Here is a 23,299-nt window from a genome sequence, read left to right on the forward strand (position 1 = left end):
TGGTCACTTGTGAAAGCAGGCTAGAAAATATCAACCACTTAAAAAGAAACTATCAGATCAGAGTGCATGTGCGTGTGTGCGCGCACATGTGAAAAAAGTGCCCTTACTTGTGTTACTGATAGAATTTCAGATGATTACAAGTGCAAATAAATGAATAAATTCTAATATACTTTTCACCATTTTTATTTAGAGTATTTTTTTAAGATTTATCTTGACTTAGTCAGTTACCTTTGGGTATGAGTACAGGGGAGTTGCTGTTTGTACCTTTCACTCCAGTTTTTCTTGTGAGTGGGTGAAGCACATCTTTGCTCAAATCAAGAGTCAACGTTGCATTCTTGGTGTGTCCCCAACATCATCCCTGATGGAGCAAATCTGCCTTTGAGCAGGGGATGTCATTGGGCAGCCACATAAGTGCAGTGCACCTGCTATAGAAGTCGGGATGTCCCTCTTCAAGATTCACGTGAAACTTAGTGACACCTGCAGCGGGCTCTGGGCCACCAGCGCTGAAGGGAGGACGATGTGGCTCTCAGTTTTTAACATGTATTAGATCAGATTCACTGATACACTATGGCTACTCTGCTCCTTTGGCCAATTAATTCAGGTTTACAGCTGTTTTGCATCACCTTTGCGGTACAATGCAAATGAAGTGTACTGATGAACCTGGTCCAACAGCTGTTCCACTGTTAGGCATAAAGCTTGGGTATAATTAGAAGAACAGAGTGTTCAACCTGACCTAGCACTGTTCTGTTGTGCCTACAGAACCAGTTGTCATCTTGGCAGCATTGGAGACCCAGTCTATCCCAGGTTGATCTCTAGTACAATTGCTTCTTGGGTAGAGACATTTGTTCTGCCTTTTCAATGGTCCACCAAAGAGCTTCGTGATAAGGATGCAATGAGCGAACCCCTTGCTTACACTGGTTTTAGATTAAAGGAGTCACTCCTGATGTACACCTGTGTAACAGAGAGGAGAATCAGTCTCACTGTATTTATCTTGAAATTAAATACATATTTTCCTGAAGACTGCTAAAATATTAGTCTTTTTTTCTTTAAGATATTTTGTGGATGTGCCTGTAATTTTAAAACAAATGACTAAGATCTTTTTTGACTTCAGATATTATCAGATACTACTCTGAAAAGTGACAGGTAATGTTGGGGTAAATAACTTTCTGTTTTGCACTTTTTTCAGCATAGCTATTATGTTGATGAACAGTTTGATATCGCGGAGATAATGAACACATGGACACTCCAGAAAGGAATTCCACTGATTACTGTCAAACAAAATCATAAGAGAATTAAAATAAGACAAGAACGCTTCTTGAAAGGCATTTTCCCACATGATCCTCAGTGGGCCTCAATGCAGATTGGGTAAGTGCAGGCACATGCTGATGCTTGTAGAATTTGATTTACATATTTGAACCCCTATTGACATTTTCGTGTCATTTTACTGTTCTCTTCTCCTTTTTAGCTTCCTCTGGCATGTTCCCTTGACATACATCACAAGCCACTCCAAAAGTATTGGAAGACATTTACTGAAGAACCACTCAGGTATAGATTGACTTGTCAATGTCCTGTTTTGTGTTGTAGACATACCTGCTTATACTGTAGTCCTTTAATTCTCTTTTTTAAAAAATATCCCTGATCCCAGCATAGTTACAAATACAGGACCTTCCTGGAGAGTGGATCCCTGTTAATAGCAGTTGCTTGCATTTTCACATTGCTAGAAGATCTTTAATATGAAGATTAAAAAGGTGATTGTGTGTGCATTTCTGTAAAGCCTCTTTTAGACATTTTAAAACTTATTTTTCCCTTCGGAAAAGGTCTTGTCATAATTATTTACTCTGTATCTATGAAACTGCCGAGTTCTCCATTCTTTAATGAAGCAGAACTTCCGTTGAAGGCAATGAGGCACAGAGCACAGAAAACCCACAGTGTAAGAATTAATACAGGGAATTGGAGAGCACTGTGATGGTTGCCTACAGTTTTGTTAATTGAAAATTGTGGTAGATCAGTTGGGAAAACTGCAGGGTTGCTTTGTGGCCACCATTTTAGAACAAGCATCATTTTAGAATTTTTTCTTTAAAGCAACAAATGAAGATCTTAAAATTTTCAAACCTTCTAGTCTACTAAACAGAATTCAAAACAAATGTGCTTACAGTTACTTTAAAACATCAAAAGTGCCCAAGGATACAAAATTACCACCACAATAGTACGGTTTGTGAGAATTTCTAGGTCCTGTTATACAAGTTCTTGATGATCTGGTAAATCTTTTCTGTAGTGCCATCTCCTCAATGGAAATTCCTCTTTAAGGACAGTGCCTGATTGAAAGTTGAAGTCCTTGATATTGTGGCTCCAATCAAGTGGTCAGGATTGGGTGCCAGAGTGGCTGCAGAGTGTAAGGGTTTCCATGAGTGTGAACTTGACTTCCAGCCAATCCACCTTAGGAGTAGATTCTGTGACCTATTCCACAAATCTCACCATCTCATGTAAGGATATGGGGAAATATGCATGAGGGGATTTCTTAGAGACTTACCTCCCATGAGCCACATCCCACAGGCTTTTGTGCAAGAGCTGGAGATCTGGACAAGCCACTTTGTATGATGGTTTGATTGCACCTTTACCAAAGGCACATCAATTAGTACATTTTAAATAGATGAGGGTTAAGTACTACGGATATATGCTCAGTTTAAATGTTGTAAATACTTCACTTTGGAGAAGTGCTGCAAGTTGGCACTGTCCTGAGGTGTGGCTCCTTTCCTGCCTTCTCCCTGCAGAAACTGCCTTCACCATGTCCTTTTATTTTAAGTTCCCTCCACCCTTTTCACAAGAATCCCTATACAACATTCTGTTTAAAATGCTGACCTAGCTTTTGGCCCTCCCACGAAGGCCTAATGGGAATAGAGGTCTCCTGACTGTGAATCTCTGTGTGGCTAAGCTCAGCTAATCCTGTTTCTCCCTCTCACCCTTGCACTTCTTTATTATGCCTCTTCTTATCAACCCTGGGCTCCTGGGGTAATTGACTCCACCAGCCAGACTGATTGACTAATTACCCCATCAGCTTTCTCTAGGGGAACTAATTAATATCAGAGTGCAGGCTCACCTGCTTGCACCCTACACTCTGTCACAGGCACTTAGAATAATCAAAGACATTGAAGAACCAGCCAAGTGTAATATTTCCCACCAGTCCCACTTACTAATCAACATAGAGCTACATTTTTATTTTCTGCTTTATTTCTTCATATGAATTACTATCAACGAAGCATTCCGGACCTGAAAACTTGTTAACTAGTGCAACTTCTCTAGCAGTACAGGAATCTGAATTCATGGTGAAATGCAAGACCCTACATCAGTTTTCCAAGAATAGAGACTTAATTGGCTAAAATTTGCTATTAAATTATAGAAAACATTTATGAAACAAGAAACATAACCTATGACCATACACTAAAAATGTCTGGCTTTAAGATTTAGTTGGCTCAACTATGTTTATGATCTGGACAGTTACTTATTCTGATTAATAAAAAGGCTTGAGGATTAATACCATGCAGTCTTTCCATGGATTTCAGATCACCTTTCTGAAGTTTAGATATCCTGGAAGTATTTTTGGTCACATCAGAGAATGTCACTAAGAATATTTAACTGTTCAGTAACTTTTTCTGCTCTCAGATACCATAGAACTAGAAGAAGACGTCAATTGGGTAAAATTCAATGTAGACATGAATGGCTATTACATTGTGCACTACGAAGGGAATGGATGGGACACAATCATTAAACTGTTGACTCAGAACCACACCCTCTTCAGCTACAAGGACCGAGCCAGCCTGATCCACAATGCATTTCAGCTAGTCAGGTAATAATTGTTCTTTTAAAAAAAAATTCTTATGGCACAATTTGCAGCTGTCAGGACTTTGCCTATGACCTGAAGGGCCAGATATTTTAAGAATCTCCCTCCCTGCAAGTTGAATATTCTGGGATGGATTTGTCTTTTCTAAGTTAAATTCCTTTATCACCCACCCTCTGATTGTTGTTAATGTAGCGGAACCCTTGCTTTTGATTGCACAAAATAGTAAGATATTTAACAAGGCACACATATACAGGTTGGGAATGTCTCCACACAGAGCAGCTCTGTTGTCTTCTTTTTCAAGTGAGATCTGTGCAAAATTTTTTTCTGTCTCCCACCTCCTTCTAAAAGACTTTCCCTTTGGCTGTCATGCATGGTGACGTTAATTTAGCTGATATAAAATGGAGAAAGGAGGCCTGAAAGGAACATTGGGAATGGGGATGTACAAGGAGATTCTGTCTCCTCCCTGAAGTGATTTGCATCCCAGTAGGTGTCCTGAAGGGGTAGTCCCACGCTCTTCTGCCCACAGGGATTGCAACAAAGAATGGCGGGATATGCAAGGTGAGGGAGGCTTCTGGCACATTCATTCTTTATGCCCTTGCATAAGCACTAATCATACCACACTGGAAGAAGAGCAAGGGGCAATGGATGTGGTTAAATGAGGCCGCAACTTTAATCACTTAAAGTGGGAGTACTTGGCAATACATTGTATGGTGCAGGTCATCTTTCTTTCTTTAATCACTCCTGCGTAATTTCCAACCTGGTCCCAGCTATCTTGCTGCTAGGACCCCGCCATGTTCCCCTTGTATGAGGATTAAGGGGGCTAGAAAAGAAGGGTGGTTTGCTCCTCACCATACCATACATAGGAGCTGCAAATTCCCCTTCCTTGGCTTCCTTAAGGGATGCTTTCTTTTAAATCCTTTTCCAGTACACTTTATCCAATGACTGTATCCTTCCATAACAAGTACCTGCACTGGACATCTGCCAGACCCACCGCAAGGAAAGAAAACCCCGCCCATTCCTTTCCTATTCTGGCAGTGAGGGAAAAATTCCTTCGCAGCCCCCAAGGAAATAGCGCAACTAGCATAATTCCCACAGTGGGTCATGAGGAAACCCTGTACTTTTCAGATCCCCTGGGTGGGAGGGTGAGTGCTGCCAGCCCGACCCATGTGAAAGACAGTTTCCACTGTTGCACGAGTGTAGATAATCCCCACTCTTCCAGTCAGCTGGAAAGGCAGTGCCCTCCTCTCCCGGGTTCAAACACTACTTACTCACTCTCTCCCCCAATGCCTGGCTCCATCCAGGTAAACAGCCTGTAGGCAAGGATCCAGCACATACAGTTACAATGAGCACAATGTAGCCCTTAGATCCTAAGGTTCTTGTGGCAGGAATACACCTGTGTGTGGTTTGTAAAGCACTCTGTACATCTGTGTTGCTCTTTAGGCAACAAATACTATTAATAACATTGCCACTCCTTTCCTTCCCTTAATATATCATTAGAAAGACATTAACTTATTCCAAACAACCTCTTTCTCAGTGCAGGAAGGCTGTCACTGGATAGAGCTCTTGATCTGACGCAGTATCTCCAACATGAATCCAGTAACATAGTACTTCTGCAAGGCCTGGGTTACCTGGCAGGGATCTATCGAATGATGGAGAGAAGAAATATTTCGGATGTCACAGAAAGCCTCAAGGTTCACTGTTAAAAATCTAACTATGTAGTTTTATGCATTTATTTGTTCATGAACTTTAATCTGTATTTGTTTTAATGACACTTCTTGGTGACACTGAAGAGTTGAAAGATGGATACCACCGTCTTTGTAATTAGAACAGCTGTTTCCTGTTAATATAACGATGTATATTTTGATATACTTATGAAATATGGAAACATTGCTCTTAATGCAGAGTTTACTGCTTTTATTAGAACTTTGGAATATACTCAGGATGGCAGATTTAATTGCTTGTAAATGAACTGTGCCGTGTTCTCTTTGCAGAGGTACATCCTGCAACATTTTAAGCTGGTGATTGACAGGCAGACCTGGAGTGATGAGGGTTCCATCTCTGATAGAATGCTACGTTCTGCCCTCCTCGAGCTTGCATGTGACCTGCAATATCCTCCCTGTGTCCAGAAGGCAAATGAGCTTTTCAGCAAGTGGATGGAATTGAGTGGAAATTTAACGTAAATAATTTGTATTCTTCCTAATGTTCTTTTTTTCCCGTACTTTTAGTTTGTTCGCCAACATAAGATTTGGAGAAAAAGCAATTTATTGTAAACTAAATAGGAAACTGTTGTTTCCTGAAATGAAAGTAACAGAAAATCTTATGTTCTAGAGTAAATGTGTTATATATACCATATTGTCATGTAACCCATGCTTAATCATTGTGCCTGTCTACTGGCTGGACCATACATGGGTCTAGGAGTCTGTACTGCCTTTGAGCTAACAGACCAAAGTTTCTTAGCTCAGGCAGTAGCTCACAGTTTTAGATCCAGAGGTTCTGGGCTCAGTTCCCCATTGTTGACATCTCATCCAGGGCGTTATGTTGCAGTAGCATAAAATCCCTTTCTAGCTAAGTACTCTTTAGCTGTTTGATATTTTCTTCCCACTTCATCATTATTATTAGTAGTAGTAGTATTATTTTATTTATTATCTGTTTCTAGTACCACTCACAATGTGCAAATTGCTGTACAAACATAAAGGAAAGTATAGTCTCTCTTTTGAAAAAATTTGACCCACTCTGACCCTGATCCTGCATTGAGATCTACAAGTGAAGACCCCTGCATCCATGCCAAATTCCACTGATTTCAAGTGTACTCCATAGAGGAGAAGGGTCTGTGTCAGTATAGTCCATTGTAAGATCAGGGCCTGCTTTTTCAGCCATTTAACTGACTTTCATTCAGCCGTTAAAAACCCTATATCACAAATCTCAATAGAACTCTATTTCTTATATTCTTGATTATTTAGTAACATTCCTTCTGATGTCCTGGAGACTGTGTATTCTGTTGGATCTAAAACAGCTAATGGCTGGAATTTTCTTTTGGAAAGATATAAAGTGTCCATGTCTGGTGCTGAACAGAAAAAGATCTGTTCAGCTTTGGCAAGCTGCAAAGATGATGCAAAACTAACAAGGTAGGAATTGTAACATGGGGTGACTGTTTACTCACATTCTCTTCTTTCAATGTATCATTAAATTGGTGCTCATGAAGCTCAAAATGAGCTAGACAAAGCCTACTCATCTGAAAGTTGTAGCTGCTTGACACACGTTTTTACTTGTTTTTTATGTGTACACCTCAATTTCTGAGCATGACAGAGACGAAAGGTGGGTGAGGTAATTTTTTATTGAATCAACTTCTGTCAGTGAAAGGGACAAAATTTTATTTTGTTTCCACCAACAGAAGCTGGTCCACTAAAAGATATTATCTTGCCCACCTTATCTCTCTAATATCCTGGGACCAACACAGCTACAACACCACTGTAAACAACAATAGAGGACTCATGATACGCTAAATCTCTTAGGAAGATAATAATAGCCATTCGTCCTTAAATGAATCCCTTATGAAAAGCCACAAACTGGATATGTCTTTTTTACCTCCCTATATACCTGATCTCCATCATGATAATATGACAGTTAAGAGAATGAACAGGAGGAATCAATCTTCATCTGGCCTATTATTCTGAGCCACTGGTCCAAGAGAATAAATGTTCAAAGGTGGTGTCAGGTTGTAGAGAGCCAGTAGCTATGAGCCCTTGAAGCATTTCATAATGCTTGAGATAAAACTGAAAAAGAGAAGTTACACAGAACAATTTCCTGTAAGTGCAAGTAACCAAGAAATACATCATTTTTTTTTATCCTGGCTGAAATCACATTAGAGGCCTGATCTTTCAAAACTTGCTAGCATGTATCCATATATAAATATATAACCTAGCCTTTTCTTGGTTTCCTGGGGATGTTTTTTGATGCTTTAGGTTGCTGGAGCTTGCAATGGAGGGACATATTATCAAGACTCAAGACCTGTCATCAGTTATCTATAGTGTCAGCACAAATCCAGCTGGACAACATCTTGCATGGAAATTTGTAAAGAAAAATTGGAGCAAACTGCTAGAAAAGTTAGTATTTGTAACTGACAGAAACTGATTTGTTTTTATTGGAAACAACCTGTTTAGGCCATAGGATCGAGAGTCAAGAGTTATAGATTCTAGTCTCAGCTCTGCTGCTGACTCAGTGTGTTACATTGGGCAAGGAACTTCACTGCCCTGTGACTCAGTTTCCCCTCTGAAAAAGGAGGATAATACTTAACCACCATTGCACAGAGCTTTAAGATCTCTGAATGGAAAGTGCTATATAAATGCTGACTATCTCTGTTATATTGAGCTTTAACTTTTGAATTTTTTTTTGATTTTGAAAAATTCTGCAATAAAGATGAGCAAGCATCTGTAATTCCTCTTCTTAATTGAGTTTTCAATCTCAGAATCACTGACACTAGGTAGAGAAGAACTATAGTAAACTCAGAGAACCATGAGGTGAAGAGTTGTGCTCTAATCCTGCATTGTAGAGAGACTATTCCAGAAAGTATGAGGGAACAATTAAAATAAGCTATTGAGGCAGTGAGTGCACACTGTAGCCACAGAGCAGGCATTTAGGGCAGTCCTGCCTGCCTCTTCTTCCCACTGGCTGGAGAGTCCTGAATAAAAGGAACCTCTTCAGAGGTGGTGTAGTTACAATATGCAAGTGAGTGCATTGGATTCAGCCTTGAGCGGGGAGAAATTTTTTTTGGACAAAACTTTTTTTTGGTGAAAAAAGGAGATTTGGCAACACCAAAACTTCGAATTCTTGTTGGTTTTGCAGAATTGTTTTGACATGGAAAAATACCAACCAACAAAAAATTTTAGAAAAAAATGAAACTTTTTGTTTTGACATCTGTGAAACAAAATGGATATTTTGGTTTGAAATAACTTTTTGTTCAGAAATGTCCTTTAATTTTTATTTTATTTTTTTTAAAATGTCACCAAAAGTCTCACAATTGAAATAAAGTATTTTGTTTTGAGTCCAATGCAACTCAAATAATTCTTTTCAACTTTTTGATTCACCAAAAGTTCAAAAAAACTTTTGGTTTGACCCAAAACAAATTTTAAAAAATGTATCTGAATGGTCAGCAAACCAAAATCTGTTATTCACACCTCTCTTGTCCAGATGTTCCATGCGTAGCTGTGTAGTGGTTTCCGTATTCCAATGTGCAGGTGGGGTTGGGTCTAGGTTGAGCATGGGGAGGGGGCTCTGGATGTGTGACTGTGAGAGTCCACTTGCCATCCCTCTCCACTGATGAATGGGAGGTGGGGACACAGCAGCTTTTTGACTAGCCCTGATGCTAAGGAGGTAGCTGCAGAGCAGTACTGCTACCCTCCAAGGCCTGGAGAGAAAACTGTGGAAAGCTCCTAACAGCAGAAACACAGAAACTTATAATGGGGATTTACAGGAAAGACCGGAAATAATAGGCACATCCTCCCACAGGGGCTAAGCACTCAGCACTTCCAGCTCCTGATAGACACAAGAGACCAAGAATAGAAATTGAACTTGTCTCTTATGTGGCAATGAAGAGTAATGTTTACAGGCCACTAGCCTGAACTGATATTCATATATATTGCTATAGATCACATTTATTGCTACTAACATTTTACATGGAGATACATTTATAGGGTCTGTAATTTTCTCTTCTTTTCCTCAGATTTCCTCTGGGGTCCTTCTCAATCAGAACGATTATAATTGGATCAACAGCACAGTTTTCTTCAAAACAAGAGCTGGAAGAGGTTAGTCTGAGGCCAAAAGTAAAACAGGTGTCATTTGCATTCTCGTTGCTACTTAAATCATTGTCCTTCTTGCTGCATTTTGAGTTTTTGAATTCTTACTACGTACCAGCACGCTCTACTTAGTGTAAAGCCTCATGAGACTGCATCTCTGACAGAGGCCGGGGACTTTTGGTCCCAAGCACAATGAGGGGCTAGCTCCAGCTTCCCTGTGGATGCTGGGGGAAGAGCTATAAGAAGGGCGCATGGGAAGAGAAGACTGTGTGCCCAAGTATTGAGTGAACCCCAGGTTGAGTAAACTTATTAGGCTTGTTTTGCTTATTGAAATCATTTTTTAAATTATGGCATTGTAACCGAGTCCTTCGCTTGCCCCTCTTCCTGAGGCCCTCTGCTGCCCCAATAAAGCAGAGAGAGACTTCTCTTGATGCAGCACCTGTGGCTTTATTTACACAAGTTCCCACCACCAGTGATACTATTTACAGAGCTTACAGGCCTTGCGGTCTCCTCTCCTACAGGGAGTCTGCCCTCAGCCTGGAGACTGACCTTCCCCTGGCCATTCCCCCTTCTTCTGGCTGCCAGCCAGCCTTTATAGCCTGTGAACCTTCAGGCCCACAAGTACAGCCAGTTCTAGAGGCCAGGCACCAGACTTCTCCCCAGCCCCAATCTGTTCCCCTCATTGGAGCTGGCGCAGCAGGGGCTAATTAGGTGCCTTTGCAGCAGCACCCTGCTACAGGCATTTACACCTGCTGATAAAAACTGCTTTATTTCTGCTCAGCCACCCCACCAGTCTGCCCATGAAATATACTGTAATGTGTAAATGTTAGTGTTCAACTATATAAAATTTTATTACAATCCAAGGCCTGCCCCATACCATGTCCTATAAAACGATCTCTGAGTGTTAGGTTTTGTTTTGTGAGTCAGTGGGAATTGCGGGTGCTTGGCACTTCGCAAGATTAGGCCCTGAAGGAATAATCTCGAACACCACTGCAAATAGTTTTAGAATTTGTCTAGAACTATACATCCCACTTTCATTTTGGCCTGATCCTGCACCTTTGAAATCAATGGGAACAGTGCTAGGTCCTGAATGTGGATTTCTGTCATGTGAAATGTTCAAGCAGTGTAATGTGGCTCTTTATGTTCTGTACTGAGGCTTGGCTTTTGGCATGATCTTCAGCACCACACTCGGCACTAGGCCCCAGGTGGTGCCTCTTTCCCCACCCCCCATCCCTCCAAATATAGACTTTGGCAAACACTGCAGAGAGGAACCAGCCAGAGACTCTAGCCAGTAGGACCAGCTACAGAAGTAGCCAGAACAGGAACCTTGGGACATTCAGAGACCTATCTACAGCTTTTATTACATTTCCTCTGCTCCTGTACTGATTGGCTGTTTGTTCCAATCGTCTCCCTCCTTCTTCACTTCAGCGTCACTCTATACCTGCCCTTCTTACCCTCTTGTCTCCTACCCTGTCCTCACTTCCCTTCCCTTTTCTTTCCATTTAGCTTACACCCTCCTATGTAAATCCACCACCCCAAAAAATCATGTCACTAACATGAAGTTTGCTGCCATCACATTGTTCGCTCTGCTTGTGTGTTCTAACCCTCGCTCTGCCCTGTGCCTGTCTCGTCTATTTAGATTTTAAGCTTTTCGGGGCATGGGCTGTCTGCTACTCTCTTTGTGCAGTGCCTAGCACAATGGGGACCCAATATCCATTGGTCCTTAACAATGTTTATTATGGTAGTGCTTGTTAATAGTAAATTCTGTGTGTCTCAAGAGAAAACACAATGTAAATTGAGGTTATGGTCCAGGGTAGTAACACTATACACTGAATCATGTTAGAGCTCTTTTTTAGGCTGTACACTCCTGGGACTGGGATTTATCACTTAGTTTTCTGTAAGTAGCGTGCCTATGTAACCCATTGGTTAGTGTATGTTACTGGTCTTCCCGTGTGCCAGATCCACAGAAGATATGTATTTGTTACAGCCCTAGCTAGGAAGTGTTGATTCTTTAGTCCAAGGTGTTGCAGCTCAGGCTTGTAGCCTTGGAGGTCGCCCCTTCAGTCCCTAAGATGGCCAAGATGGGGGCTGTCACACTTAAGGATGTCACAATGGTAATAGTGAGCTTTTTCATAAGTAAAAACTGTCACTAATGTCATTATTTTCTTCAAATCTGATCGCAACCTTTTTAATTGATATCTTTTATAGGTGAAGTTGTTTTTTGAATCTGTAAAGGAGGAAGTGTCACAGCTGAGAGCACCCCAGATCGCCGTGGAGAATATTGAGAAGAATATAAAATGGCTGGAGAGAAATTTAGTTACATTAACAAAATGGATATTAGAGAATCTTAAGTAAAGCTGCTTGAGATCAAATGAAGGAGTGTGGTATTACTCCATGCTTTAAAATAACACATTTAAAATCAAACTAGATTTTTTTCTTCTGAACAAGTGCATAATTGCTACAGTACTTTGCTGAACATCAGTCTTGTTGAATTATGCAGTTCATTTAATGAAACCTTCCTGACATCTGATGATTTATTTTTATGAAATTTGGACTGCCATGTTTACATTGGTTTTGCGTTTTGTCTTTATGGATATTTAAGTGTTTAAGCCAATTGAAGGACTGTAGCTATAGACTTGGAAGAGTGTGTGTATGTGCATGTGTGTGCGTTTTTGATTTCACAAGAACCTTGTAAAATTAACTTTGAAGTTCCAGGGTGGGATACATATGTAACTTAGGCCTTCTACTAAATTTCGTAACAGCTGCATAGAACCCAGCCCTGCCACTGTGTGCCTTACTTATTGGTCTTGTCAGTGATTTCCTCTGTTCCCTAAAAAAAGCAGCTTTCCCCAGGTTTTGCCTTTGGCAGCTTAAGAAACATAAAACAACTTCTATCAAAGACAAAATGCTGTGTAAGTGTCATGATAGATGGAAAACAACTTAGTTTAATTTAAAAAAGCCTCACAATAAGCATATTTCTACCTTTTTAGATTCCTCTAGCATAGAACTTGTATGTGTCTCAGGCAAATCCAAAATCAAGTATTTTTTTTAAGAGATCAAAATATTTCATAGGTGTGGGATAAATTTTTAGCTAAGAAACTGAAACAAATTACTACTGTATGTTTGGATAATATTGGAGACTGTGACATGAAACAAATTGTAACAAAAAATCCAACATTAAGCTTGACATCCTCAGGGAAACAAATCTAGGACCCTTTTTGAAGACTTTTGGTTGGCCATCTTTCCTTCAAGCCGGGGCATTGTGAAAGTAGAATGGAGTAAAGAAATGCTGTATGTTCCTTTAAGCAGGAATGAGGAATGCTGAAATAAAGTTGTCAGGAAGAGAAACATTAAGATGTGGAACAATGGGTCCACTTAAGCTAATGGTGGGACCTTAGCAGGAGATCCGTAAGAGTTAATAAGGAAATAAGATATGAGTGTCTAGCCTCAGGTAAATTTACCAGTTCTGTTCCCTTTGTTATCTTGTTAAGTTCATGCCCTTTTTGTCTGTATGAATAAAGTAGCTTAAGCCTTGCATGGCACTCACACATTATCTAGGTGTATTAGCAGAGCGCTTTGCTAATAAAACAGAGTGGTCTGGCAAATTGTGAGTCTTGAATCTGACTTTGACAGGCAGCTCTAGCTTTTTTGCTGCTCCAAGCATGGCAGTCAGGCAGCCTTCGGCAGCTTGCCTGCGGGAGGTCCCCAGTCCCGCGGATTCAGCAGCTTGCCTGTGGGAGGTCTGCCAGTTCTGCACCTTCGGTGTACCCGCTGCCGAATTGCCACCGAATCCGCGGGACCGGCGGACCTCCTGCAGGCGCGCCACCGAAGGCTGCCCGACTGCCGCCCTTGCAGGGACCGGCAAGGCACCCCCTGCTGCTTGCCGCCCCAGCATATGCTTCGAGTGCTGGTGCCTGGAGCCGCCGCTGCTTCAAGGCCCAAGATTTAATGAGTAACTCCAAACCATGTCATATTGCTGTGCCATGTACACTTGGTAACAGAGAGGGTGGCCCAGATCCTCAAAGGTATTTGGGTGTCTATCTCTCATTGAAATCCATGGGAGTTAGGCACCTATTTACTTTGGAGGATTTGGGCTTATGTCCTGAACTGGGATGTGTGTTCATGGAGGAAATTAGGAGAAGTAGTAGATTGTGAGGATGGGGAATCTGCAAGTGTCTATGATAAAGGGAATCATGACTTGATTCTCCATGGGGCTTAAGTTAACACTCCAGAACACTCTGTCAGCACATATCTTATACTTCACACTGCGTAGCACTGGAGCATGAGCAGTACATAGCGCTATAGCAGCACAACTTCCAACCTGCCCTGGGCGAGCTCGAGAACTCCCATGAGCTGGGGACTCCTGGGACTCTCATATAGCAGCATCGTCTGAATGGGTCCGGCTTTCAGGTCTACTATTTTACTGTTCTTTATCTTATGTTAAAACTAATGGGACTTGTGAGCAGACCCTGAGAAAATATCTCTGTTTAATCCTGCCTTATTTCAGTGGAAGTTGTGAGCATTTAGAACTGTGTAGGATTGGGCCCTCGGGAATTTTAATTTGAAGTTGGGCTTTTTTTCCCTCAAACACACATTGTGGGATGAGTTAAGGACAGAGGATTAGCCTTAACTTTGAATTTCTAGGCTTTCTAGGGCTTGACACTTAAGCAAAATTCCCATTGACGACAGCTGCCGTGCTGATCATTTCTGTTCTAAATATGGGACTGCCACGCTGATCAGTGCATCGAAAACTGTGTCTCTTATATATCAATCAATTATAACTGATCTCCTGTACCTGAGAGAGAAGCTTTAGAAGCATTTCTGTGGCAGTGACTGGTTCCAGGGCTGCCACTACTAGCCACTATTGCTGTCTGGCAGTAGGAGTGCCTGGAAAACTCTTTAAAATACCCACTATTCACATCATTTGCATTCCCTAGATTGCACCCTTCCATCCTGGCCATGTATTACCTCACATTACACTCAGCTCAGCCATAAGAGTGGCTCACAGTGTGGAGTGGTGTGCATTTGTCTCTGAGCTATGCAGAAGGCTTTGGGAATAACGACTGAGTCAACACCCTTTGTTAATCAATAGCACTTTTGCTTTTCTTTTTTGTTTGTTTTTGTAGAACTCAGAAACCTTTAGGACTGTGCCTGTGGACTGAAAATCCCTGAGGCAAGGGAGGTGTTGTTCTTTTTGTACAAATTTGAATTTGTTGTTCAATAAATAAATAAATTCAGTCTGTTTTGGTTTTTTTGTTTGTTTTTTTTTTGCTTTGCAGCTGCTAGACTTTGAAATACTGGGGAGTTAATTTTGATTGCAGAATAGTTGTTTTATTTTCAAGTCAGTCATTATGGGCTACTGAATTCTTGAAATAAAAGCTCTGCCATACAATAAAAAAAAAGAAAATAACATACTTGCCTGTTTGTGACATGTGAAAACCAGCTTCCCAGATCAAATGGTTCCAATTATCTGGATTAGTTTTCCACCGACTGGAAAACCCCTTGGAAATAAATGAGAACCGTAAATCAGTTATAACTGAAGGTTGTTTTTGATTGTTCTGTCATAAGCTTATGATCGGTGGCTGCTATCAGTCTAGGCTTTATTATAGATTCACTCTGGTATTATAATTTTCTGTCCCACTCAAAAGAGTTTTGACACCATTGGTTATTGTGAAGGATTCTGTGCTATTAAACCACACAAGATAGTAAGATGGGCGCACACAGCTTGCTTTGACTTAGTGTGATAAATGATTGTCATGAGCTGTATTTGGTGAACAAACTTCGGAAACCCCCTGGTTGCTGCCTCCGAGTGAAAACAAAAGTGAAAATAAAAGCAGCGCAATTCAAGGCTGCAGAAGCAAATGGGAGATCGTGATATACAGAGGTCTCCGTGTGTTTGCTTAAAAAAAAAATCTAAAGCTGTTTTTGCAGAAAAGATGTGATCAGACAGGAACATGCCCTGGATCACGTAAGAGAGCAGCACTGAAAGGGGAGGCTGTGCGTGGGGAGGAGGATTCATTCTGTGCTTGCGGCAGAAGCTTTGTTAGTAGAAACTACCTGTCATGGCTTTCTGCTCCTAATTATTTTCAATACAGTCGTCAGCCATCTTTTAAACAACATGGTGTATATATACCACAGATAAATATTCCACTTTCAATGCTTTAATATTTCTTTTTGACCTGTTTTTTACTTAAACTAATATAAATGAATTATTTAAAAAAATTAACGTGCAGTTTTTATTCCAATCTTGTTTTAGGAGATTCATTTGCACAGCTCTCTTATTCTCTTTTGAGCTTTCTTAACTTTTATGGGGGTGCTCCACTGTCCAGATAGTTCATGTGGTTTAGTAGGCAAGTAAGTGAGCAGAGAACCTTGCTTGAGCCCTCTGCCCCTGAGCAAATTGGCCCCATTCACACCTCTGCTATAACCTTCATACAGTGGACAAGGGAACGATTTGGTAAGAAGAGTGAGGTAGTCTCATAGACAGGCACCAATGACCATTTTAGCAGCTGCATAGCGGTCCAGAATGCAGCTGCTACAATTACACCACTAAATAAAGACTTGCTGTGAGAAATGACACATTGCTGTGAGTACCTTATTCCACAAGTCCTGACTCCAGGTTAAGAGGAAATAGATGTGGGAGTTGAAGTCTTCCTCTTGTCCTCTGCAAATATCATAATCTCAGACAAATGCAGAATTTTTCTTCCAGGTCTGCTGACCTTCAGGGCCTGCTGTGAGGTATAGATTTTTAGGAAAGCTGACAATGAAGCAAGTATCAAGGGTGTTTAGGGAAAGTGGAGAATAATTATTTTTTCTTACTACATCTTTTTTTTTTATATAAACATTAACCCTACAGTATATTTATTTTGATATGTTGATCTAGGCTGCAATTCAGCAAGGTACTTAAGCACATGTTTAATTTCAAGCACATGAATAGTCTCTGCGGGGATAGGGCTTTATTGTATTTTCAAACAATTGTCTGAGGCACATAGGGTACATCCACAGTGTGATGAAAGGCCCGGGTCACAGCTGTGGCTGGCCTGGCTCAGCTGGCTTGAGCCCACAGGGTTTGGGCTGCAGGGCTATACAATTACAGGGTAGACTTTCAGGTTTGGGCTGGAAGCCAAGCTCTGTCCTCCAGCCTAAGCCCAAACGTCTACACTGCAATTTTATAGCCCTGTAGATGAGCCCCTTGAGCTTGAGGCAGCTGACCCAGATGACTGGTGGGTTTTTTATTAAAATGTAGATACACCCATAGAGTTTCAAGTACCTCTTGCCATTTTAAACATTTAAATATGTGTAAACTGAGCCTTCATTGTCTGTTTTTTATGCAGGAAGCTTGATTATTACAACTAAAGATTTAACAAGTGAGGCTCTGACTTTTCTTACAGTTAAGACACCTGTTTTATTTTTCTCTAGATGATACTTCATTAATGGAAAACTACATTACTGCCAGTGTGTAATGCATCCTAAGCAAACAATATTTTCAAGACCTGGAAATTTTAGCCAGAAGAAGCTACAGTTTTTTCTTTTGTTCTAGAGAGGATCTTTCGATACATGCATTTGCAATGGCTAGTCTCTGTAGATTATGTTCTTTGGTATTAGTGCTGCAGCTATTACACATTTATTCTCTGGGAGTTTATGGATTTAAACATCAAACAGGTAAAGACAATGTAACTTCCCCTACCAATGGCAAGCTATTTCCTTGGAATAAGATGAGGCTTCCTGATACGGTAGTCCCAATCCAATATGACCTGTGTGTTCACCCTAATCTTACTACTGTACATTTTACTGGACTGGAGAGGATAGAGATCTTTGTGAGAGAGAATACTAGATTTATCGTCTTGCACAGCAAAGGCCTTGAAATCACCAGTGCAGTTCTTCTGCCCAAAGATGACTTGGGGTCCAGTAAACCAGGAAAACAGCTTCAAGTTTTAGAACATCCTGCACATGACCAAATTGCCCTGCAGGCTCCTGAAATATTAACAGCTGGCCAGAGGTTCCTGGTTGTCATAGAGTTTCATGGAAGACTGGCAGATGGCTTTGATGGATTTTACAAAAGTACTTACAAAACTCGTGATGGGGAAACAAGGTAAGGAGTCTCTTCGAAGTTTTCTGGAGTGACAAGGTGGGTGAGGTAATATCTTTTATTGGACCAACTTCTGGTGGTGAGAGAGACACTTTCAAGCCACATAGAGCTCTTCTTCAGGTCTCATATCTTGGGACTGACACAGCTACAGCTACACTGAATAAGGTTTTATAGGTACTTATGCCCTGACCTCAAGGTTTTATTTTTGCCTTATATCACTGTTAATGGTAATTATATGTTTTCCTGGGATGTGACCTATATGAAAGCAAAGTGATTAGCCCCAACTTTCTGTGTATGAAACTTTCAGTGAAAATGCTAACTAAAAAGCAGAAGGTTCAGTGGGATCTGTGCAAAATCAGTCTGGGGGGAATTAGCTCCCTGAACAAAGAGCAGTATGGGGTTCTTCTCTTCCGTTGGGCTTGGGGCATGGTGCGCCTTGCTCTGTTCAGCAGGAACCCTGCTGGCCCAATTAGGAGTGCTGCTGCTGTGCTCTGAAGGGAGTCTGGTTCTGTTCTTTTGGGTCAGAGGAAGGACGGTAGCTGTTATGTGGTGCCTCAAAGGACTATACGCTGGGGAGCAATAGGTGCTCATCTGAGAGTGATGAGGAAAGCCCGAAAATTCAATGGAAATGCGATGGATAAAAATGATAGCTGAGAAGTCTTGTAGTACCTTGTATAGCTTTTGATTCCATGTTGAGGGCTTCACTTATATTTGATGGCTTAGATCAGCATTTCCCAAATGGGGGGTTGTGATACATATGTTCTGCGCGGTGAGAGGCGTCTGCATGCCTCGCCTCAGCCAGTTGCTTCCACCTCACTGTGCCAAGCAGTGAGAGGCACTATAACTCCTGGAGGCACTCACTCTGCACCCTACTCTGCGCACCAAGGTGGCAGCAGCCAGCAGAGCGGGGTTTGCAGCTGCTTTTGTGCCAAGCCCCGGGGCAGGAGGAGGGGGGCTGACTTGTACCCGAAGGTACCAGCACCATTCAGGTGCATTGTTTTTAGTAGCCTTTTTGCTTACAAGCAGCACTGCAAGATATACAATCTAGGCTGGCTAAACCAGACTCTTACTAGATGAAGGCAAAAGTGGGGAAGGAAAAGGACTTGTGGGGAGGAGTCTTATATCCCAGGTGGTGGTCAAAATTTAGCCACAAAAGTAGAAGTGGCTATCATGGATATCATGACATTTTATGAACTTTCACTCACTTCTCACAATTGTGATAAATTTGTAGACCCCATTATTACAACAGGCCTCCTTGGTTCAGAAACTCTGCCTGTGGGGCTCCCTTGTTGAGACCTCTTATTGAGCAAAACAGGTAAGCACACGCTCAGGTCCATCCTTTTTCAACAAAACACAATTCATGTGCTTTTTAAACAAGTGCTTTGATTTAGTTTGTATGAGTGCCAGAATTATTATCTTTATCTGTGAGTCACAAAGCACATTCATTCAGTGTCAAAGGTCTCCTCAGTTGAATGTGTTAATTTATAAAACAAGTCACAAATCTGATGATGAACATTCCCAACTGAATGTAATCATGTGACTGTTGTCAGCACAGGGGCCGACTTTCATTTTTCCAGGTAGGTGCTCCACTCCTGCTCTGCCCCAAGGCTCCACCCTCACTCTACCTCACTCTGCCCATGCTCTGCCTCCTCCTCCCCAGCACCTCCTGCCCATCGCCAAACAGCTGATCGGCAGGTGGCTGGTGGGTACTGAGCACCCACTATTTTTTTCTGTGGGTGCTCCAGCGCAGGACAACCAAAGAGTCAGCACTTATGATTTTCAGATCAAGAAGTTTAGTTCTAAATTATTTAAAGTTACGTCTATCAGCTGGTCAATTCTGTAAAATAGTCATGGTGCCTGCAGTATACATTTTCCCCCCATGACACGAGCATCTATTATTTTTCCTTTTGAGTAACAAATGGATTTCAAGTGATAATGTGCAATTGGGTACTGACACTGGAACAAAGTGGGCAGAGATCCCAAAACATTCAAGAAAATCTATAATTTTTACTGGTATTTGAGCCATATTTGAACAAATAAAAAAGCATAAAAGCACTGTTTAGAAACTCTATTCTTATAACACTTGCTATAGCACGGTCTAAACCTGTTGCAGGCTAAGATACAAAATTAGTGTCATTCTTGATTTCATGTTTAACTTGGATGAATTTGTTTCTGTGTGTCATGTCTCACAGGATAATAGCTACTACAGATTTTGAGCCTACCTCAGCAAGAATGGCTTTTCCATGCTTCGATGAACCATCTTTCAAAGCCAACTTTGCCATCACGATAAGGAGAGAAAGAAAACATATTGCATTATCCAACATGCCAAAGGTATGATTTTGTTAAAGGATTGATGATGTAGTCAGATAACAGCTCTTAATGTTCAGTTTCTAATTCTTATTTTTGATTGACTGAAGTTCTATTCAGGAAATGTTTTTTCCTGCTGAAAATTTAGATAAAAATGAAAAAAAAAGTTTTTGTTGCTATTTTCAGGAGAAAATATCAAATGTTTATCCAAAAAACAAAACTCCCTGATTGAAACTGTTAATAGTTTTCAGTTTTCCAATTTTCTGATGAGAAATATCAAAACTTTTTTTGAGGAAAGCAGACCCTTTCCATGAAAATATTTGTCAAAAATTCAATTTTTCTTAGGAAAAAAGATTGTGAAAGAAAATTTTAGGCCAGCCCTGTGTAAAACAGAATGCACTGTAGACCAAAGACAACCTGGTGCTGCAAATCCTTATGGATTTGGTCAACTACATGAACGTGCATAGTTCTGTTGAAGTCAATGGGACTATTCATATGTGTATAGCTAAGCACTTAGTAAGTGTAGCAGCAGTGTACCCAGTTTGGCATTGGGCTTGTCGACTGTCTTAGTTTACCTTCTTCCTTAGTCAATCAGATGCCCACAACTGGAGCCTTTTTATCAACTCATCTTTTTGGGTATCTGGTTTCTTAATATAAAATAACAGCTGAGCTTTACATTGTTCAGCCCTCGTTCCCCAGGGTCAATAGTTCCTTCCAGCCCTTTACCAGGGCATCACCATCCTTATAGCCCATTCTCCTTATATTCTTCCCTCCTAGGCTTCACAGTCCCTTACAGTGCTTTCCTCCTCGGGCTTTCCCACAGTGGGCTCCCTCTCTTTGCAGGTCTCTCAGCTTTCTAAGCTAAGCCAAGCCATATATTTCCCTAATATCCAGCAGTGGGTCTCCTGGCTGTCACATGACCTTGCAGGACTACAGTTCCTCAGATCACTCAGGAGGTGTGCCAACAGTCTTGCTTTTAAAAGGGCCAAGCCTTGGAACAGAGTTGACTGGCTCTAGGCCATCACTACCCTTTAAGAGGAAAGACTATCCTGTTCAGGATCGGGCCCACAATTTTAAGCTCCTCAGCGCAGGGACTTTATCATCATATTTGTATGGGCAGGCTCTAGCACACTGTTGCTGCTGCCAGCATGCAAATAATGAATAATTTTTCCTGGTATAACTTTATTAAACCCTGGGTTGATTTTGGTCTGCCATCTGTTAAATAGGTTACTCACAGCATCAATCTATTGGTTTGTGGGACGTTTTAATGGAAGAACATTGCTTTTTTTTCCAATTTGCAGATTAAAACAATTGAACTCGAAGGAGGCCTGTTGGAAGATCATTTTGATGTGACTGTGAAAATGAGCACTTACCTTGTAGCCTACATAGTTTGTGATTTTAAGTCTGTGCAGGCCACAACATCATCAGGAATCAAGGTGAGTTCAGGTTTCAGTATGGCCGATAACTGAGGTTATTTGAGGGCTTGACATTTTTGTATTAGAGCAGTGAGGTTTGCAGGCAATGAGGAGAGAGACTTAAAATGTGAAATCATATACCCAGGAAGAGGAAATAGACAACACAGTTACAAATGAGTCGATGTAACCAAACAGCTACACTTATTGCATTAAAGCAAGTTAATTTCCACTTTTTCTGCCTAATAGCATTTATAATAAAACTTTTGCGTGGTACCAAGTCCTGGAGTTGCTGCAGAGAAAGTATGTGATTGAGGATGGGAGGGGAATTGATCCAAACATGATCCTTATCTTAACAATTGATCTATAAAATGAAGAAGTTTAGGAATCACTGTTGTAATCAATTTTCACAGGTATCCATCTACGCATCACCTGACAAATGGAGCCAGACACATTATGCCTTAGAAGCAGCAGTGAAACTACTGGAATTTTATGAGAAGTACTTTGATATTAGCTTTCCCTTACCAAAACTGCGTAAGTCAAACGTCAATATTGGTACAGTTCATATATAACTCTTTCAGTCACAGAATTTCTGTTTAATTTCTCCTTTCTCACACAAAACTAAGTGATAAATTTGAAATTTTATTCTAGCTAAGAAAAGCCAACATGTTATATGAAAGCTTACATTTTGCAATAGAGTGGTTATAGGCTTCTCCATAGTTTAGCTGAAATCAAAATGTTTTCTCCTTATAAGGGCAAAATTCTGTCCTCTGATCTATACCTTGGATAAACCCGAAAGTCTTTAATTAACTATGTGAGAACGATCAAATACGAGACTCATGCAGGATATTGGAGTGGGAAGTTATCCTCTTGAAATAATGGGGCAACTGAAAGGGCTTGGAGCACCTGAGATTCCACTACAGCGTAATCTCGTTTATCTGAATGCCCTGGAAGGCAAATGAATAGATTTAGATAATCGAGGGAATTTTCAGTGTAATTAATAAACTATAGTGCATTGGCTCCTGCTTCAGTTAACTAGGAGTTTCTAGTAATTGAAGTTTGGCTAATCGAATTTGTACTGTATTTAAAAAATCCTCCTGTTATGTCCTCAGTTATGGCAACTCCTTAAATCAAGGTACAGAGCCTTGCTAAGTACACAAGTATGTGCCCAATGCTGCAAATGCAAATGCAAATGCTTACTCTTGAGAATAGAGCAGTGGTGCCCAAACTTTTCCTCTCACCCTCTCCCTTCCCCGTAATGGAATGTGCCTGTGCCCCTCCAGGCCAGTAGCAGAGTCGTGGCCAGGCTGGGGCCAGCAGCCAAGAGTGGGAGCCAGGGGCTTACAGCCAAGCTGCAGCCAGGAGCAGGGGCCAGGGCAGCAGTTGCAGACGGAGGCTGGGGGTGGAGTCAGAGCGGTGCTGGGTGGCGCTCACTCCCCTACCCCGTGGGGACTGGCCCAGGCCCCACTGTGCCTCCCTGGATGTTCCTCTGTGCCCCCCAGGGAGGTGCGCCCCACAATTTGGGGACCATTGGAAAAGAGGTTTCTAGAATTATACTGAGCTCCCTGTAAAACCTGAGAGAGATTTTCTGGGGTCATTCTCTTCTTTCATTGATCCACAGCCCTGGTCAGGAGTCCTTTGTGACCACAAAACCTACTGTTGATAGTTAGGTTTTTCTCAGCATTTCAGATCTGTTGTGCTCCTTCATAATTAAAAATAGGGGGTTTTTTTTTTTTTTTTGTTTTAAAAAAGACTATTGGACTTCAGTCAAACGCGCCTTTGAATCAAAATTAGATTTTCCAAGGGGAAAACTATACTGAAATCGAGTAAATAATGAACTCTCACAGAACTAAATTTCTGT

The 23,299-nt window shown here is 41.2% G+C and overlaps 2 protein-coding genes across 8 annotated transcripts in view; both read left to right on the top strand.

Annotated features, from left to right (window-relative positions):
• LOC127047462 (endoplasmic reticulum aminopeptidase 2-like) overlaps positions 1-14,872 on the top strand; it is a 50,179-nt gene extending 35,307 nt beyond the window's left edge. For 6 of the 7 annotated variants that reach the window (XM_050945666.1, XM_050945668.1, XM_050945667.1 and 3 more), the window contains 9 exons: positions 1,187-1,365; positions 1,466-1,545; positions 3,661-3,844; positions 5,373-5,529; positions 5,830-6,014; positions 6,799-6,963; positions 7,801-7,941; positions 9,558-9,639; positions 11,839-14,872. In XM_050945666.1, coding sequence (XP_050801623.1) covers positions 1,187-1,365; positions 1,466-1,545; positions 3,661-3,844; positions 5,373-5,529; positions 5,830-6,014; positions 6,799-6,963; positions 7,801-7,941; positions 9,558-9,639; positions 11,839-11,985 — 1,320 coding nt within the window. In that variant the 3' untranslated portion in view covers positions 11,986-14,872. The remainder of the gene's footprint in view (positions 1-1,186; positions 1,366-1,465; positions 1,546-3,660; positions 3,845-5,372; positions 5,530-5,829; positions 6,015-6,798; positions 6,964-7,800; positions 7,942-9,557; positions 9,640-11,838) is intronic. The other variant, XR_007773388.1, reaches the window with a different exon arrangement.
• A 213-nt stretch (positions 14,873-15,085) lies between these two features.
• The window catches only part of LOC127047607 (endoplasmic reticulum aminopeptidase 2-like), a 39,829-nt gene continuing 31,615 nt past the window's right edge, over positions 15,086-23,299 (top strand). The window contains exons 1-5 of the mRNA XM_050946066.1: positions 15,086-15,598; positions 17,050-17,722; positions 19,912-20,050; positions 21,328-21,462; positions 21,852-21,972. Of these exons, the coding sequence (XP_050802023.1) occupies positions 17,199-17,722; positions 19,912-20,050; positions 21,328-21,462; positions 21,852-21,972 (919 nt within the window). The 5' untranslated portion in view covers positions 15,086-15,598; positions 17,050-17,198. The remainder of the gene's footprint in view (positions 15,599-17,049; positions 17,723-19,911; positions 20,051-21,327; positions 21,463-21,851; positions 21,973-23,299) is intronic.

This window comes from Gopherus flavomarginatus, chromosome 3 (assembly GCF_025201925.1).
Source record: "Gopherus flavomarginatus isolate rGopFla2 chromosome 3, rGopFla2.mat.asm, whole genome shotgun sequence".
Lineage (NCBI taxonomy): Eukaryota > Metazoa > Chordata > Testudines > Testudinidae > Gopherus > Gopherus flavomarginatus.